Source organism: Phacochoerus africanus, chromosome 9 (genome assembly GCF_016906955.1).
Source record: "Phacochoerus africanus isolate WHEZ1 chromosome 9, ROS_Pafr_v1, whole genome shotgun sequence".
Classification (NCBI taxonomy): Eukaryota; Metazoa; Chordata; class Mammalia; order Artiodactyla; family Suidae; genus Phacochoerus; species Phacochoerus africanus.
In genome coordinates this window covers 49,062,116-49,081,368 of record NC_062552.1, presented here as the reverse complement: position 1 = coordinate 49,081,368, position 19,253 = coordinate 49,062,116, and the positions used below count along the sequence as shown (strand labels likewise).

The 19,253-nt window shown below is 41.5% G+C and overlaps 1 protein-coding gene across 2 annotated transcripts in view; it reads left to right on the top strand.

Moving 5' to 3' along the window:
* ADAMTS7 (ADAM metallopeptidase with thrombospondin type 1 motif 7) overlaps positions 1–19,253 on the top strand; it is a 68,536-nt gene that overhangs the window by 27,566 nt on the left and 21,717 nt on the right. For both annotated transcript variants that reach the window (XM_047796075.1, XM_047796074.1), the window contains exon 8: positions 74–217. In XM_047796075.1, coding sequence (XP_047652031.1) covers positions 74–217 — 144 coding nt within the window. The remainder of the gene's footprint in view (positions 1–73; positions 218–19,253) is intronic.

Below are 19,253 nucleotides of genomic sequence, written 5' to 3'. Positions count from 1 at the left end.
GACCACTGAGGGATGGGCGTGCTGGTGGCTTCTCTCCAGCTCACCCGCCCCTGGGGCCTGTGCTCTCACACAGTTTTGGCATTCAGCATGACGGAAGCGGCAATGACTGTGAGCCCGTTGGGAAACGGCCTTTCATCATGTCTCCACAGCTCCTGTACGACGCTGCGCCTCTCACCTGGTCCCGCTGCAGCCGCCAGTACATCACCAGGTTCCTCGAGTAAGACCCTCCCCCAGCCTGTCCGCGTCCCTGAGGTCAAGGTTTAATCCGGGAGATGCTGGCAGCAGCCCTCAGTGCCAGGGTAGAGCAAAGCACAGGGGGCCGCAGATAAAGATGGGCCTGGGTCCCCAATGCCCTCCTGTAAGGGCCCCCAAGCTGCATCTTGGGGGGTGTGCAGGGGTTCACAGATGTATGCATAGTAGGGGGAAGAATGGCGTTCCTGGTAGAGGAGACATTCATGAGAAGCAGGAGAGTTTCAGGGGATGGCAGGATATTGAGTGAGGCTATAGGAGCCAGAGCACGATAGGAAAGGAAGCGGGAGGAAGTGCAGGGCTGGCCACGTGGACGGCAGAGTCCAGTGAAAAGCAGGGAAAGAAGGGCCATTAAAGATGAAGGGAGTTCCCATCATGGCTCAGTGGTTATTGAATCAGACTAGGAACCATGAGGTTGCAGGTTCGATCCCTGGCCTCACTCAGTGGGTTAAGGATCCAGCACTGCTGTGAGCTGTGGTGTAGGTTGCAGACGCGGCTCGGATCCTGAGTTGCTGCGGCTCTGGCGTAGGCCGGTGGCCACAGCTCCGATTGGACCCCTATCCTGGGAACCTCCATATGCCTTGGGAGAGGCCCAAGAAAAGAAAAGAAAAAAAAATGCTTCTGAAATACAAAGCTTTGCCTTTCTTTCAAGTTCTTTTGATTTGCTGTGGTATTTTTTATTTGCTATTTAATGTTCTAAGTAAAGATACATTTAAAAATTTGAAAGGTTAGCAGTTTTTAAAAATTGAGGTATAGTTGATGTACAACATTATATACGTTTTAGGTGTACAACATAGTAACTCAGAATTTTTAAAGGTTATACTCCGTGTATAGTTATTATAAAATATTGGTATTCTCTATGCCATACGATATATCCTTGTAGTTTATTTTATATATGGTAATTTGTACTTCTTAATACCCTACCCCTGTCTTGACCCCTTCCCCACTGGTAATCAGTAGTTTCTCTATGAGTCTGTGGGGTTTTTTGTTTGTTTGTTTGTTTTTTTGTTTTTTACTGTCTTCACTAGTTTATTTCATTTTTTATATTCCACATGTAAGTGGTATTATACAGTGTTTGTCTTTCTCTGTCTTGCTTATTTCTTTAAGCATAATAACCTGCTAAGTCCATCCATGTTGTTGCAAATGGCAAAATTTCTTTCTTTTTTATGGCTGAGTCGTAATCCATTGAGAGAGAGAGAGAGTGCATATGTATGTATCTTCTCTATTCATCTGTTGAAGGACACTTAGGTTGCTTCCATATCTTGGCTATTGTAAATAATGTCGCTGTGTACCTTTTGAATTTTTATTTTCATTTTTTCACATGTATACCCAGAAGTGGAATTGCTGGGTTATATAGTAGTTCTATTTAAAAAATTTTTTTAAAAATTACTGTTGATTTACAATGTTGTGTTAGTTTCTGCTGTGCAGCAAAGTGACCCAGTCATACATACATATAAATTTTTTCTCACATTATCCTCCATCATGTTCCATCACAACCGTTTAGATATAGTTCTCTGTGCTATACAGCAGGTTCTCATTGCTTATTCGCTCCAAATGCAATAGTTTGCCTGTACTAGCCCCAAACTCCCAGTCCACACCACTCCCTTCCCCTCCCCCTTGGTAACCACAAGTCTGATCTCCATGTCCATGAGTTTGTTTCTTTTCTGTAGATAGGTTTGTTTGTGCCATAGATTAGGTTCCAGATATAAGTGATATCATATGGTCTTTGTCTTTCTTTTTCTGATTGACTTCACTCAGTATGAGAGTCTCTAGTTCCATCCATGTGGCTGCAAATGGCATTATTTTGTTCTTTTTTATGACTGAGTAGTATTCCATTGTGTATATATACCACTTCTTTTCTTTTCTTTTTGTCTTTTTAGTACCATGCCTACAGCATATAGAAGTTCCCAGGCTAGTGGTTGAATTGGAGCTGCAGCTACCAGCCTACACCACAGCTAAAGCAATGCCAGATCTGAGCCGGTCTTCGACCTACACCACAGCTCATGGCAATGCCGGATCCTTAAACTGCTGAGCGAGGCCAGACTGAACCCACATCCTTATGGATACTAGTTAGGATACTATATGGATACTGAGCCACAGTGGTAACTCCAGTATACCACATCATCTTTTCTTTTTTTTTTTTTTTTGGCCATTTCTAGGGCCACTCCTGCAGCATATGGAGGTTCCCAGGCTAGGGGTCTAATCAGAGCTGTAGCTGCTGGCTTACGCCAGAGCCACAGAAATGCAGGATCTGAGCCGCGTCTGCAACCTACTCCACAGCTCACGGCAACGCCAGGGATGGAACCACTGAGCAAGGCCAGGGATTGAACCCGCAACCTCATGGTTTCTAGTCGGATTCATTAACCACTGAGCCATGACAGGAACTCCCTACCATATCATCTTAATGCATTCATCTGTCAATGGACATTTAGGTTGTTTCCATGTCTTGGCTGTTGTGAATGGTGCTGCAGTGAACATAGAGGTTCATGCATCTTTTTCAATGAAATTTTGTTCAGATGTATGCCAAAGAGTGGGATTGCTGGATCATATTAAGTCTGTATTTCGTTTTCTGAGGTACCGCCATACTGTTTTCCATAGTGGTTGTACCAGTTTACATTCCCACCAACAGTGAAGAAGGCTGCCCTTTTCTCCACGCCCTCTCCATCATTTGTTATTTGTGGACTTGGTAATGATGGACATTCTGACTGGTGTGAGAGTGGTACCTCATGGCAGTTTTGATTTGCATTTCTCTAATAATTAGTGATGCTGAGCATTTTTTCGTGTGCCTGTTGGCCATCTGTATGTCTTTGGAGAAATGTCTATTTAAGTCTTCTGCCCATTTTTCAGTTGGATTGTTGGTTTTTTTTTTTTTTTCTGTTATGTAAGTTGTTTGTATATTTTAGAGAGTAAGTCCTTGTTGGTTGCATCATTTGAAACTATTTTCTCCCATTTCATAGATTATCTTTGTGTGTGTGTGTGTTTATGGTTTCCTTTGGTGTGCAAAAGCTTGTCAGTTTGATTAGGTCCCATTGATTTATTTTTGCTTTTATTTCTATTCCCTTGGGAGACTGACCTAGGAAAACACTGGTATGATTTATGTCAGAGAATGTTTTGCCTATGTTCTCTTCTAGGAGTTTATGGTGTCTTGTCTTATGTTTAAGTCGTTAAGCCATTTTGAGTTTATTTTTGTGCATGGTCTAGTTTCATTGATTTACATGCAGTTGTCTAGTTTTCCCAGCACCACTTGCTGAAGAGACTTGTCTTTTTCCCATTTTATATTCTTGCCTCCTTTGTCAAAAATTGACCATAGGTGACTGGGTGTGTTTCTGGATTCTCTATTCTGTTCCATTGGTCTGTATGTCTGTTCTTCTACCAGTACCACACTGTCTTGATTACTGTAGCTTTCTGAAGTCTTGGAGAGTTGCCTCCTGCTTGGTGTTTTTTCCTCAGGATTATTTTAGCAATTCTGGGTCTTTTGTGGTTCCATATAAACTTTTGGATTGTTTGTTCTAGTTCTGTGGAAAATGTCATGGGTAATTGGATAGTAACTGCATTGAATCTGCTTTGGGTAGTGTGGCCATTTTAGCGGTATTAATTTCCCCAATCCAGGAGCATGGATTGGAGAAGTCTTTCCATTTCTTTGCATCCTCTTCAATTTCCTCGATTAATGTTTTATAGTTCTCAGCATGTAAGTCTTTCACCTCCTTGGTCAGGTTTTATTCCTAGGTATTTAATTTTGGGGGGTACAACTTTAAAAGAGATTTTTATATTCCTTTTCTAATATTTCATTGTTAATATATAGAAATGCAACTGACTTTTTAAACTCAATGGATTTTATTATATTTACAGTTGCACAATGATCATCACAACCCAATTTTACAGAATTTCCATGGCAAACCCCCAGCCCATCCCTCTCCCACAACCTGTCTCCTTTGGAAACCATAAGGGTTTCAAAGTCTGTGAGTCAGTATTTGTTCTCCAAAGAAGCTCATTGTGTCCTTTTTTTAGCTTCCATATGGTAAATGTTAGCATATGAGGTTTGTGTCTCGCTGTCTAACTTCATTTAGCGTGATAATTTCTAGGTCCATCCATGTTACTGCAAATGCCATTATTTCATTCCTTTTTATGGCTGAGTAATACTCCATTGTGTATATGTACTACATCTTCTTTATCCACTCCTCTGTTGATTCTTCCATGTCTTGGCTGTTGTATATAGTGCTGGAATGAACATTGGACTACGTGTCTTTTCGAGTCATGGTTTTCTCTGGATAGATGCCCAGGAGTGTGATTGCTAGATCAAAAGGTAATTTTATTTTTAGTTTTTTGAGGAATCTCCATTCTGTTTTCCATAATGGTTGCACCAATTTACATTTTCCACCAACAGTGTAATAGGGTTCCCATTTCTCCACACCCTCTCCAGCATTTGTTTGTAGACTTTTTGATGGTGGCCATTCTGGCTAGGTGGTGCCTCATAGTGGTTTTGATTTGCATTTCTCTAATAATGAGTGATGTTGAACATCTTTTCATGTGTTTTTTGGCTGTCTCTATGTTGTATTTGGAGAATTGTCTGTTTAGATCTTGTGCCCATTTTTTTGATGGGGCTGTTTGCTTTTTTTGGTATTGAGCTCCAAAGTATTATATATTTTGGAGATTAATCTCTTGTCAGTTGCGTGATTTGCAAATATTTTCTCCCATTCTGTGGGTTGTCTTTTAGTTTTGTCTGTGCAAAAACTTAATTAGCTCCCATTTGGTTTTTTTTGTTTTTATTGTAATTACTCTAGGAGGTGGATCTGAGAAGATACTGCTGTGGTTTATGTCAGAGTGTTTGGCTTATGTTTTCCTCTAAGAGTTTTATAGTATCTGGTCTTATATTTAGGTCTTTAATCCATTTTGAGTTTATATTTGTGTGTTGTTAGAAAGTGTTCTAATTTCATTCTTTTACATGTGGCTGTCTAGTTTTCTCAGCACCAATTATTAAAGGGACTGTCTTTTCTCCATCGTATATTCTTACCTTCTTTGTCATAAATTAGTTGACCATAGGTACATGGGTTTAATTCTGGGCTTTCTATCGTGTTCACTGATCTCCCTCCCTCCCTTCCTCCCTCTCTTACTTTTTCTTTTTCTCTTTCTGTTTCTTTCTCTCTCTCGCTCTTTCTTTCTTTGTCTCTCTCTCTCTCTCCCTCCATCCCTCCCCCCCTTACTTCTTTCCTTCTGCTTTTTAGGGCCGCACTCTGGGCATATGGAGGTTCCCAGGCTAGGGGTCTAATCAGAGCTACAGCCACCACAGCAACACAGGATCCGAGCTGTGTCTGCAGCCTACACTATAGCTCAGGGCAATGCCGGATCACCAACTCACTGAATGAGGCCAGGGATTGAACCTGCATACTAATGCATACTTGTCAGGTTTCATTTCCGCTGCACCACGATGAGATTCCCATATTTTTTATTTTGTGCTAGCGCCATACTGTTTTAATGACTGTAGCTTTGTAGTATAGCCTGAAGTCAAGGGAGCCTGATTCTTCTAGCTCCATTTTAATTTCTCAGGATGGCTTTGGCTATTCTGGGTCTTTTGTGCTTCCAAACGAAATATTTAAAATATTTTGTTCAAGTTCTGTGAAAAATGTCCTTGGTACTTTGATAGGGATTGCCTTGAATCTGTAGATTGCTTTGAGTAGTAGAGTCATTTTGACAGTATTGATTCTTCTAATCCAAGAGCATGGTGTATCTTTCTATCTGTTTGTGTCACCTTTGATTTCTTTCATCAGCATCTTAGAGTTTTCAGAGTACATGTCTTTTATCTCTAGGTTTAGTCCTAGGTATTTTATTCTTTTTGATGAGATGGTAAATGGTATTGTTTCACTAATTTCTCTTTCTGATCTTTTGTTGTTAATATATAGAAATGCAGTTGATTTCTGTGTATTAATTTTGTATCCTGTGATGTGCCAGATTCATTGATGAGCTCTAAAAGTTTTCTGGTAGCATCTTTAGGATTTTCTAGGTATAGTATCATGTTATCTGCAAATAGTGATAGCTTTACTTCTTCCTTTCCAATCTGGATTCCTTTTATTTCTTTTTCTTCTCTGGTTGCCATGGCTAGGACTTCCAAAACTGTGTTGAATGGTGGTGGCAAGAGCGGACATCTTTGTCTTGTTTCTAATCTTAGCAGGAAATCTTTCAGCTTTTCACCATTGAGAACGATGTTAGCTGTGGGTTTGTCGTATATGGCCTTGTTATGTTGAGGTAGGTTCCCTCTATGCCCACTCTCTGGAGGGCTTTTGTCAGAAATGGGTGTTGGATTTTGTCAAAGGCTTTTTCTGTATCTATTGAGGGTATCGTAGGTTTTTATTCTTCAGTTTATTAATGTGGTGTATCACACTGATTGATTTGCGGATATTGAAGAATCCTTGCATCCCTGGGATAAATCCCAGTTGATCATGAGATACAGTCCTTTTAATGTATTGCTTGATTCAGTTTGCTAGTATTTTCTTGAGGATTTTTGCATCTATGTTCATCAGTGATACTGGCTTGGAATTTTCTTTCTTTTTGTGGTGTTTTTTGTCTGGTCTTGGTATCAGGGTGATGGTGGCCTCATCGAATGAGTTTGGGAGTGTTCCTTCCTCTGCAATATTTTGGAATAGTTTCAGAAGGATGGGTGTTAGCTTTTCTTTAAATGTTTAGTAGAATGGATTAGCAATGAGATCCTGCTGTGTAGCACTGAGAACTATGTCTAGACACTTATGATGGAGCATGATAATGGGAGAAAAAAGAATGTATACATGTGTGTGTAACTGGGTGACCATGCTGTATAGTAGAAAAAAAATTGTATTGGGGAAATAACAATAAAAAAATTAAATAATTGTTTTATAGAATTCACCTGTGACACCATCTGGTCCTGGACTTTTGTTTGTTGGACATTTTTATTTTGTTTTTGTTTTTTTTTAATTAATTAATTTATTTTTTGTCTTTTTGCTATTTCTTTGGGCCGCTCCTGCGGCATATGGAGGTTCCCAGGCTAGGGGTCGAATCGGAGCTGTAGCCACTGGCCTACGCCAGAGCCATAGCAACGTGGGATCCGAGCCGTGTCTGCAACCTACACCACAGCTCACGGCAATGCCAGATCGTTAACCCACTGAGCAAGGGCAGGGACCGAACCCGCAACCTCATGGTTCCTAGTCGGATTCGTTAACCACTGCGCCATGACGGGAACTCCCTTGTTGCACATTTTTAAATTACAGTTTCAATTTCAGTACTTGTGATCAGTCCATTCATCTTTTCTATTTCATCTTGGGTTAGTCTTGGAAGATTGTACTTTTCTAAGATTTTGTCCATTTCTTCTAGGTTGTCCATTTTATTGGCATATAGTTGCTTGTAGTAGTCCCTTGTGATCCTTTGTATTTCTATGACATCCATTGTAACTTCTTTTTCATTTCTCATTTTATTGATTTCAGTCCTCTTTTTCTTGATGAGTCTGGCTAAGGGTTTATCAATTTTGTTTATCTTTTCAAAGAACCAGCTTTTCGTTTCATTGATCTTTTCTATGGTTTTCTTTGTTTCTATTTCATTTATTTCTGTTCTGATCTTTATGATTTCTTTCCTTCTGCTAACTTTGGGTTTTGTTTGTTCTCTCTCTAGTTGCTTTAGGTGTAAAGTTAGGTTGTTTATTTGAGCTTTTTCCTGTTTCCTGGGGTAGGCTTGTATTGCTATAAACTTTCCTCTTAGAACTGCTTTTGCTGCATTCGGAAATTGGTTTTGGATTGTTGTGTCTTTGTTGTCATTTGCTTCTAAGTATTTTTTAATTTCCTCTTATTTCTTCAGTGGTCCATTGGTTGTTTAGTAGCATGTTGTCTATTCTCCACATGTTTTTTTTGCACCCTTTGTCAGGTGGTGATTTCCAGTTGTATAGCATTGTGATCAGAAAAGATGCTTGATATGATTTCAATTTTCTTAAATTTACTGAGTCTTGATTTGTGGCCTAAAATGTGACCTATCCTAGAGAGTGTTCCATGTGCACTTGAGAAGAATGTGTATTCTGCTGCTTTTGGATGGAATGTTCTATAAATGTATATTAAGTCTGTCTGGTCTCATGCATCATTTAAGGCCTGTGTTTCCTTGTTGATTTTTCTGTCTGAATGATCTGTTCATTGCTCCAAGTGGAGTGTTAAAGTCCCCCACTATTACTGTGTTACTGTCAATTTCTCGTTTTAGGGTTGTTAGCAATTGCTTTATATGTTGAGTGCATATATATTTGTAATTGTTATATCTTCTTGGATTGATCCTTTGATCGTTATGTAGTGCCCTTCTTAGTCTCTTATAAAATTCTTTATTTTAAGGTCTATTTTTTCTGGAGTTCCCGTCGTGGCTCAGTGGTTAACGAATCCGACTAGGAACCATGAGGTTGCGGGTTTGGTCCCTGCCCTTGCTCAGTGGGTTAACGATCCGGTGTTGCCGTGGGCTGTGGTGTAGGTTGCATACTCGGCTCGGATCCCACGTTGCTGTGGCTCTGGCGTAGGCCGGCGGCTACAGCTCCGATTCAACCCCTAGCCTGGGAATCTCCATATGCCGCGGGAGCGGCCCAAGAAATAGCAACAACAATAACAACAACAACAAAGACAAAAAAAACAAAAACAAAAACAAAAAACAGTTAAAAGGTCTATTTTTTCTGAGTGTTGCTACTCCAGCTTTCTTTTGAGTTGCATACACATGGAATATTTTCTTCCATCCCTCACTTGCAATTTGTATGTGTCCTTAGAACTGAAGTGGGTCTCTTGAAGACAGCATATATATGGGTCATGGCTTTTTTTTTTGTTTCAAAGGGCTGCACTTGCAGCATATGGAGGTTATCATGCTAGGGGTCGAATTGGAGCTATAGCCATTGGCCTATACCACAGCCACAGCAACACTAGATCCAAGCCACATCTGTGACCTATACCACAGCTCATGGCAATGCCAGATCCTTTACCTGCTGAGTGAGGCCAGGGATTGAACCTGCATCCTCATGGATGCTAGTCCCATTTGTTTCCACTGATCCATGGTGGGAACTCCCACAAGTTTTGTTTTTTGTATCCATTCAGCCAGTCTGTGTCTTTTGGTTGAGGCATTTAATCCATTTATATTTAAGGTAATTATTGATATGTATGTTCTTATTTCCATTTTGTTACCTGTTTTGGATTTGTTTTTGTTGGTCTTTTCCCTTCTCCTGTGGTTTGATGACTATCTTTAATGTTATATTTGGATAGCTTTTTCTTATTTGTGTATCTATTGTCGATTTTTGGTTTGCACTTACCATGAAGTTTTTTTGTTTTTGCTTTTTAGGGCCACATCTGTGGTATATGGAAGTTTCCAGCCTAGGGGTCGAATTGGAGCTGTAGCTGCTGGCCACAGCCACACAGGATCCAAGCCAGCTCTGTGACCTACATCACAGCTCAGTGCAATGCCAGATCCCTGACCCACTGAGCAAGGCCAGGGGTTGAACATGCATCCTCATGGATGCTATTCAGATTCGTTTCCACTGTGCCACAACAGGAAATCCTCTGAAGTTCTGATATAGGAGTCTATATGAATACAAGATTGTTTTAAGTTGTTGGTCTCTTAATTACAAGTGCATCTGCAGTGTCCTGCATTTGTATGCTCTTCTCACAGTTTCTGGTTTTGGTAGCATATTTGTGTGTGGATGATCTTCTACCTTTATAATATGTATGCCTTTACTGGTGAGCCTTGTCATTTGTGGTATTTTTGTTTCAAGTTGTGGCCTTTTCTTTTACATCTAGAGAAGTTCCTTTAGTATTTGTTGTAAAGCTGGTTTAGAGGTGCTGAATTCTCTTAGCTTTTGCTTGTCTGTAAAGCTTTTGATTTCTCCTTCAAATCTGAATGAGAGCCTTGCTGGGTAAAGTAATCTTGGTTGGAGATTTTTTTCCTTTCATCACGTTAAGCGTATCATGCCGCTCCCTTCTGGCCTGCAGAGTTTCTGCTGAAAAATCTGCCAGTAAACTTATTGGGGTTCCCTTGTAATTTTTCTTTTCTCTAGCTGCTTTCAGTATTTTCACTTTGTCTTTAATTTTCTCTTTGACTTTAATTTTGGTCAGTTTGATTAATACGTGTCTCAGGGTGTTCCTCCTTGGGTTTATTTTATGTGGTGCTCATTGCATTTCCTGGATTTGAGTGAGTGGTTCCTTTTCCATGTTAGGGAAGTTTGTGGCTATTATCTCTTTAAATATCCTTTTCTGTCTCTTTCTCTCTCTCTCTTCTCCTTCTGGCACCCCTATAATAACATCCTTCTGGCATGGATGTTGGTGCATTTAATGTTGTCCCAGAGTTCTCTGAGACCATCTTCATTTCTTTTCAATCATTTTTCTTTTTTCCGTTGTGTATCAGTGATTTCTGCTAGTCTGTCCTTCACTTCACTTATTCATTCTTCTGCCTCCTTATTCTGCTGTTGGGTGCTTCTCATGAATTTTTTATTTCAGTTATTGTGTTTTGTATTTCTGCTTATGTAAGTTTTAAATCTAGTATGTATTTGCTCAGTGTTTGCTCTAAATTATCAATCTTTGCCTCCAGTCTACTCTATTTCCAGTGTCCTGCATCATCTTTACTATCATCAGTCTAAATTCTTTTTCCTGGAGGCTGATAATCTCCAAATCACTTAGCTGTTTCTCTGTTTTTTTTTTTTTTTTCTTCTTTCTTCCTTATCCTGGTTATAGTTCTCTGCCTTTTCATTTTTATAGGTTTTTGAGGTGGTGTCCTTTCTGCAGGCAAAAGAGTTTGCAGCCTCTCTCTCTCTTTTTTTTTTTGGTCCATTGAGTGCCACACCTGTGGCATCATATCGAGGTTCCCAGGCTAGGGGTCAAATCAGAGCTGTTGCTGCCGACCTACACCAGAGCCACAGCAATGCCAGATCCAAGCCATGTCTGTAACCTACACCACAGCTCATGGCAATGCCCAATCCTTAACCCACTGAGCAAGGCTAGGAATTGAACCCACAACCTCATGGTTCCTAGTCAGATTCGTTTCTGCTGTGCTGGGACGGGAACTCTGCCTCTCTTAGTTCTGATGTCTGACCCCCTTGTGGCTGAAGTTGGTACAGGGGCTTGCTGTGGGCTTCCTGGTGGGAGCTGCTGGTGCCCTCTCACTGGTAGGTGGGGCTGATTCCTATCCCTGTGGTGAGTGTGCATTTGTCTCTGGGTGAGATTAGAGGTGTCTATATGCCTGGAGGGGGGCTAGTCTTTAGGCAGCCTGTTTACTGATAGGTGGGGCTGTGATCCCACCTGAATTTTTGCTTGGCCTGGGGCTTCTCAGTGGTGATGGGTGGGCCATATTTTCCCAAAATAGCCACCTGTAGAGGCGCACACCCTGGTGAATATTCCCAAGAGCTTTGCCTCCAGTGTCCTTCTCCCACAAGCCACAGTCACCCCCTGTTTTCCCAGGAAATCCTCCAAGAACTTCATTCAGGTCCAACCCAGATTCCCATGGAGCCTCTGCTTTGCCCTGTGACCCAGTGCACATGAAAGCCTTTGTGCACCTTTCAAGAATGGGGTCTCCATTTCCCCCAGTCCCGTGGAGCTCCTGCACACAAGCCCCACTGCCCTTCAATGCCGGATGCTCTGGGGGCTCTTTCTCCCAATGCCAGATCCCTAGGCATATGGACCTGATGTGGGGCTCAGAACTCTCACTCCTGTAGGTGAGTCTATATGATACAGTTACTTTCCAGTCTGGGGGGGCTTCCCATCCATCAGGTATGGGGTTGCTTATGTCGCATAATCCCCCCTCCTACCATCTCGATGTGGCCTCTTCTTTGTCTTCTGGAGTAGGATATCTTTTTGAAAGTTTCCAGTCTGTTTGGTTGAAGGTTGTTAGGCATTTGGTTGTAATTTTGTTATTATGAGAGAAATTGAGCTCCAGTCCTTATATTCTGCCATCTTAATCACCTTCCCATTATTAATATCTGTGATGTTTTGATTACTGTAGCTCTATAGTGTCTGGGAGTGTTATGCCTCCTGCTCTGTTCTTTTTCTCCAGCATTGCTTTGGCAATTCTGGATCTTTTATGGTTCCATATACACTTCAGGATTATTTGTTCTAGTTCTGTGAAAAACTGTCCTGGGTAATTTGATAGGGATCACATTAAATGTGTATGTTGTTGCTTTGGGTAGTGTGGCCATTCTAATATTAATTCTTCCATTCTAAGAGCATGAGCTATGTTTCTATTTCTTTGATTCATCTTCAGTTTCCTTTATTAGTGTTTTGTTGTTCTCAGCATGTATTTCACCTCCTTGGTGAGGTTTATTCCTAAGTATTTCATTTTTTTAGATGTGATTTCAAAAGGGATTGTTGACATTCCCTTTCTGATATTTCATTGTTAGTGTAAAGAAATGAAACCAATTTCTGTATGTTAATCTTGTGTCCTGTGACTTTGCTAAATTCATTTATCAGTTTTGGTAGTTTTTGTGTGGAGTCTTTTATTAAGGTTTTCTATATACAGTATCATGTCATCTGCATATAATGACAGTTTTACCTCTTCCCTACCAATTTGAATCTTTTATTTCTTTTCCTTGTCTGATAGCTTTGGCTAGGACTTGCAGTACTATGTTGAAAAGAAGTGGTGATAGGAGTTCCTGTTGTGTCTCAGTGGGTGAAGGACCCAGCTTTGTCTCCACAAGGATACAGGTTTGATCTCTGGCCTCGATCAGTGGGTTAAGGATCTTGCATTGCTGCAAGCTTTGGCATAGGCCACAACTGCAGCTCTGCCTCAACCCCTGGCCTGGGAATTTCCATATGCTACAAGTATGGCCATAAAAAGAAAAAAAAAAAAGTGGTGAGAGGGGGCATCCTTCTCTTGTTCCAGATTTTAGTGGAAGTCTTTCAGCTTTTCACCATTCAGTATTCTATTGGCTGCTAGTTTGTCGTAACTAGCTTTTATTATGTGAGATATGTTCCCTCTATGCCCCCTTTGGTAAGAGTTTTTATCATGCATGGATATTGAAATTTATCAAATGATTTTTTTGCATCTATTGATGTGATCATGTGGTTTTTCCTCTTTTGCTGATGTGGTCTATATCACATTGATTGCACCACAAGAGAACTCCTTGGAGGGTTATTTTTCTGTGGGAGCATCCCTCTGTACCTTACGTGGATTTGAATTTTCTGGTGTGAGGGCTGTTCTTAGTGTGGAAGTTTGCTGTCTCTTTCCTCAGCATGTTCTGGTTGTTACCCTGTTGATAAGAGATGTGATTGGTGTTGTGATCAGAGCCTGCCCTGGATATTGAGTTGGACCTCCTCTTTGGTCTGTGGTGGTCACTGCTCTGTCAGGGGCCAGGTCTGTTTCCTGGTTGTTGGAGTAGAGACCCCCAGATCTGTTTCTGAGCTATGGCACAAGATAGATGGGATTGCAGTATTCCCACTGGGAGAGGAGCCACTGAGTAGTCCTGTGTTAGAGCTGTGCATCGGTGAGTGTGCTCTGTCGTGTTACCTGTCACTTGTTGTGCAGGCTTACAAAGTACACTGTTGTTGGCACTGCCCATGGCCCAGTCCCAACCTTGGGAATGCCAGCAGTTGGTCTTGGTGTCCCTCAGGTGTTGCTTTCACAATGCCACTAGTGCAGGTCCACTGAAGTCAGGTTCCAGGGCTGCCGTGGTGGTGCATCTGGACCCACGGTGGGAGCTGTGGAGGCTCCCACCCTAGCCTGGCTCAGCCTCTGCGAGCACATGCCCACAAAGCCCACAGCTGCTTAGGCCAGACCCATCCCGGCCACAGGAGGACGTATTGTCCACTTGGATGTCTTGCAGACCCTGAATTTATGAGGCCTGAGGCAGAGATGTAAATCCATGGCTCGCGTAGCCACGAGGGGAGATTTTAGCCTTGCTTCCTAAATTGTGCAGTGCCTGAGCTCAGCTGTTGTTTCAGCCCCGCCTCTGCCTGTGGAGCCCACCAAGGTGGTGGCTGGGGTGTGGGAGCCTGCTGAGGTGGTGGCTGGGTGCACTCTCCTGGGGCCTGGAGAAAGAGGCTGCTGTGGCGGCCCCATCTGTGGTGTGCCACTTACAAGGGCACATTGCTTCTCTGGCAGGCCCAGGCTTCTTCCATGCATACTCTGGTTGCAGCCATACCATGGTCTAGGCCCTTCAGCTGTCCCCAAGCAGCCAACAGCAGTCCTCGCCTTCGTCCATCCTCTAAACCCTAATTTCCAGCAGCCAACCCCCCACCCATACCAGCAGACGTGTGCATAGGCTGGGGCATATGGGACGCTGGCACGACCATCTACGTAGGTCTCTCTCTGCCCTCCACAAACCAGTTGTTGCATTCTCCTCTGAGCCTCTGAAGCCCCCTTTCTGTCCCGGCTGAAATCCCCGCTGGTGAGGGCGCTTCCCAGGGTATAGGAACCTTTCCTCTTTTTCAGCTCCCTCCCAAGGGCATAGGTCCTGTCCTGCTTCCTCTTTTTTTTTTTTTTCCTTTTGTCTTACCCAGTTATGTGGAGACCTTTCGTGTATCTACAGGTATTTGAAGTCTTCAGCTAGTGTTCAGTGGGTGTTCTGTGACAACTGTTCCATCTTGTAGATGTTTATATCAGAAATATACTTGTGGGAGGAGGAGAACTCTGTGTTTTCCTACTCCATTTAAAAAAAAATTTTTTTTATTAGGACTGCACCTGGGGCATATGGATGTTCCCAGGCTAGGGGTTGAATTAACTGCAGCTGCTGGCCTACACCACAGCCACGCCAACACAGGATCTGAGTCTTTTCTGTGACATATACCACAGCTCACGGTGAGGCCAGGGATTGTACCCGTGTCCTTATGGTTGCTAATAGGCCTCCTCACCACTGAGCCACAGTGGGAACTTCCTATTCCACCATCTTGATTGGAGCCTTTGCCATCTCTCTCTCTCTCTCTTTTTTTTTTTTTTTTGTCTTTTTGCCATTTTCTTAGGCCGCTCCTGCGGCATATGGAGGTTCCCAGGCTAGGGGTCTAATTGGAGCTGTAGCTGCCGACCTACACCAGAGCCACAGCAACGCAAGATCCTCAACCCACTGAGCAAGGCCAGGGATCGAACCCGAAACCTCATGGTTCCTAGTCGGATTCGTTAACCATTGAGCCATGACGGGAACTCCTGCCATCTCTCTTTTATCTTCTCCTTCTGGAATCCTTCATATTCAGCTATTCCTCCTCCCCCTCTCTCCCCTCCCCTCCCTCCCTCCATCCTTCGTTCTGGAATCATTCATATTCAGCCCTTCCTCCTTCCCTTCCTTATCTCTATTTTATTGATTTCTTCTCTGATCTTTAAGATTTCCTTCCTTCTGTTGACTTCAGGTTTTATTTATTCTTCTAATTCTTGCAAGTGGTAAGTTGTTGATTTGAGATTTTTCTTATTTTTTGAGGAAGACCTCTATCACTATGAACTTCCCTCTAAGAACTGCTTTTGTGGCATCCCATAGATTTTGCAGGGTTGTATTTTCACTGTCATTTGTCTCAAGATCTTTTTTCATTTCCTTTTTGATTTCCTCATTGACGCCTTGGTTTTTTAGTAGCATGTTGTTTAGTCTCCATGAAGTCAGTTTTTTTTTTTCTCATTTCTTTTCCTTTGGTTGATTTCTAGTTTGAGAAGATGCTTGAAATAATTTCTGTACTCTTAAATTTGTTAGTTTTGTTTCCCCGTAGTATGTGATCAGTCCTTGAGAATGTTCTGTATGTACCTGAAAAGGATGTATGTTCTGATTTTTTTTTTGAATGTGATGTCCTGAAAATATCAATTAAGTCTGACTGTTGTCATTTAGGATCGCTGTTGCCTTATTGATTTTCTGTCTAGAGGATCTGTCCATTGATGTGAGCAGGGTGTCAAAGTCTCCTACTATGACTGTATTCCCATCCATTTCTCTTTTCATGTCTGTATTTGTTTTATGTATATGGATTATCCTTTATTGGGGCATATATATTGACGAGTGTAATATCCTCTTCTTGAATTGATCCTTTTATCACTAAATAATGTCGTTTTTTATCTTTCTTTATGGCCTTTGTTTTAAAGTCTGTTTTGTCTGAGTATTGCAACTCCCACTTTCCTGTCTTTTCCATTCACGTGGAGTATCTTTTTCCATCCCTCACTTTGAATTTCCGTGTGTCCTTTGTCCTAAGATGGGTCTCTTGTAGGCAGCATATTGTAGGCTCTTGTTTTTTTTTTTTTTTTTATCCAATCTGCCACTCTGTCTCTTTTTTTTTCTTTTTTGTCCGCCCTGTGGAATATGGAGTTCCTGGGCCAGGAATCAGATCCAAGCCACAGTTTCGACCTACACTGCAGCTGTGGCAACACCGGGTCCTTTAACCCCTATGCTGGACCGGGAATTGAACCTGTGTCCTAGAGCTGCAGAGATGCTGCAGATCTTGTTGTGCCACAGCAGGAACTCCTTACTCTGTGTCTTTTGATTGGAGCATTCAGTCCATTGACAATTAAGATAATTATTGATATACATTTATTGTTATTTTAAACCTTGTTTTCCAGTTGATTCTATATTTCTCCTTTGTTCCTTTTTCTTTTGTTGGTTGGATGATATTTATTTATTGTCTTTTTAGGGCCGCACCCACTGCATATGGAGGTTCCCAGGCTAGGGGGTCTAATTGGACCTGTAGCCACTGGCCTACACCACAGCAACGCCAGATCTGAGCAGCATCTGTGACCTACACCACAGCTTATGGCAATGTGGGATCCTTGACCCATTGAGCAAGGCCAGGGATTGAACCTGTAACCTCACGGTTCCTAGTCAGATTTGTTTCCACTGTACCATGACAGGAACTCCTGATTTTCTTTTCTTTTATGCTTATGTCCTCTTTTTGGTTTTGTCCTTTGTCCTCACAAACACCATGTTGATTCGTAACATGCTGAGCCATAATGGGAACTCATATTGCTTTTAATTTGTGGTTGCCCTGTTTTTCAAGTGTAATAACCTCTTCCTCCTTGCTTTAGACTGATAGTCATATAGGCTCAAACACATTCTAAAAAAAAAAGGTCTACATTTTCTTACTCTCCTTTCCCACATTTTATGCTTTGAGTGTCCCTTTTTACATCTTCATGTTTATCCTTTTGCTCTTCCTTGTGTTTATCATTGCTTTCCCATGTAAGTTATTTTTCCTTTTTGATCTGTATATTGGCTTGAGTGATAACTTTCCAGTTACGAGGTCCTTCATCCTCTATCTTCTTACTTTCCTATTTAGAGGAAACCTTTCAATATTTCTTTTAGAATGCGTTTAGCATTGCTATATTCTTTTAGTTTTTGTTGGTCTGCAAAATTCATTTCTCCTTCTATTTTAAATGATAATCTTGCTGGGTAGAGTATTCTAGGTTGTATATTTTTCCCTTTTAGGATTTTGAATCTAACTTGCTACTCTCATGGCCTGTAGTGTTTCTGATGAGAAATCAGCTGATAGCCTTATGGGGGCTCCCTGATAATTAACTCCTGGTTTTCCTCTTGGCTGCCTTTAGAATCCTCTCCTTATCTTTAACTTTTACTGTTTTTATTATGATATGTCTTAGTGTAGTTCTGTTTGGATTCAATTTGTTTGGGGCTCTCTGTGCTTCGTATCTTGATAACTGTTTCCATCTTTAGAGTTGGAATTTTTTCTGCCATAAATTTTTCTGCCATTTCTTCAAATATATTTTCAATCCCCTTTTCTTTGTTTTCCTTCTGGAATCCCTATTATATGTAGATGACACACTTTATATTAGCTCATAGATGTCTTATATTGCTTTCATTTTTTTTTTTCATTTGGTTTTCTTTCTTCCGTCCTGATTGGGTGATTTCCATTATTCTATCTTCCAGGTCACTTAGTCATTCCTCTGTATTATTCACTCTGCTGTTCAGTGCCTTTAACTCAGCTTTTGTCTCTGTAAATTTTCTAATTTTTCTTGGCTCCTTATAGTTTCTAGTTCCTTTTTAAATTTTTAAATTTTATTTTTAATTCCTTTTTAAAGTAATCTTAGTTACTGTTGATGTCCATTCTTAATTTCTTCAGTATTTTCATTACCTCCTTTTTGAACTTGGTGTCTGTTAGACTGCAGAGGTCTGTTTCATTGTTTGCTGCTTCAGGGGAATTCTCCTGTTCTTTTTAACTGGGAGTGGTTCTTGAGCTTCTTCATTTTGCTTATATTTTTCTTACTCTGTGTGTTTAGGGCAAACAGTTATCTACTGTAGTCTTAGAGGGGTGTTTATATGCGGGAGCATCCCTGGGTAGCTTGTGAGGGCTTACTCTTTTTTTTTTTTTTTTTTTTCCGCCTGAGGGCTGCTTTTGGTTTGGATGTTTGCTGTCCCTTTCCTCAATATGTCCTTGATGGGTGGGTGTGCAGGTGTATGGCCAGCATGTGCTTCTGGGGAGATCAGAGCTATTGGCAGCACCTGTAGACTGCTCCTGGTTGCAGGGCTCTGGGCAGTGCCAGTGACCCTCAGGGAAGTGTCAGTGGTGGGGCGTGGGCATTCCCAGGGCAAAGGTGACACTCATTTGCAGGGCCCTCTTCAGCAGTGACCTCTGAGGTGACTGGGGCTGCAGGCAGGGCCCATTTGTGGGACCTTTAGTGGTGGGGGGCTGTGTCCACCTCAGGAGTCTCAGCGTTTTCCTTCATTTTCTTATTTTTTACATTTTTTACTTTTCTTTCATTTCTCTGGAAGACAGCTTTATCTTTACCTTACGACTTTTCTATTAGACTTTTAATTTTTTCCTATTGTACTTTCAACTTTCAAAACTTTCTCCTTTTTATTAGCCTATTCTAGTTTCAAGAGTAAAGTATATTTTCTTTTCTTTTTGATGTTATATTTATTTGGATTTTATTTTTTTCTTTAGCTCCCTGCCATATCTTTCTTTCCTTTGAGTTATTTATGAAAAAAAATCCTTTAGAGTTCCCACTGGGGCTATGGGATTAGTGGTGTCTTGGAAGTGCTGGGACACAGGTTCGATTCCTGGCCCACTACAGTGGGTTAAGGGTCTGGCATGGCCGCAACTGCAGCTTAGAATGCAACTGTGGCTCAGGCTGATCCCTGG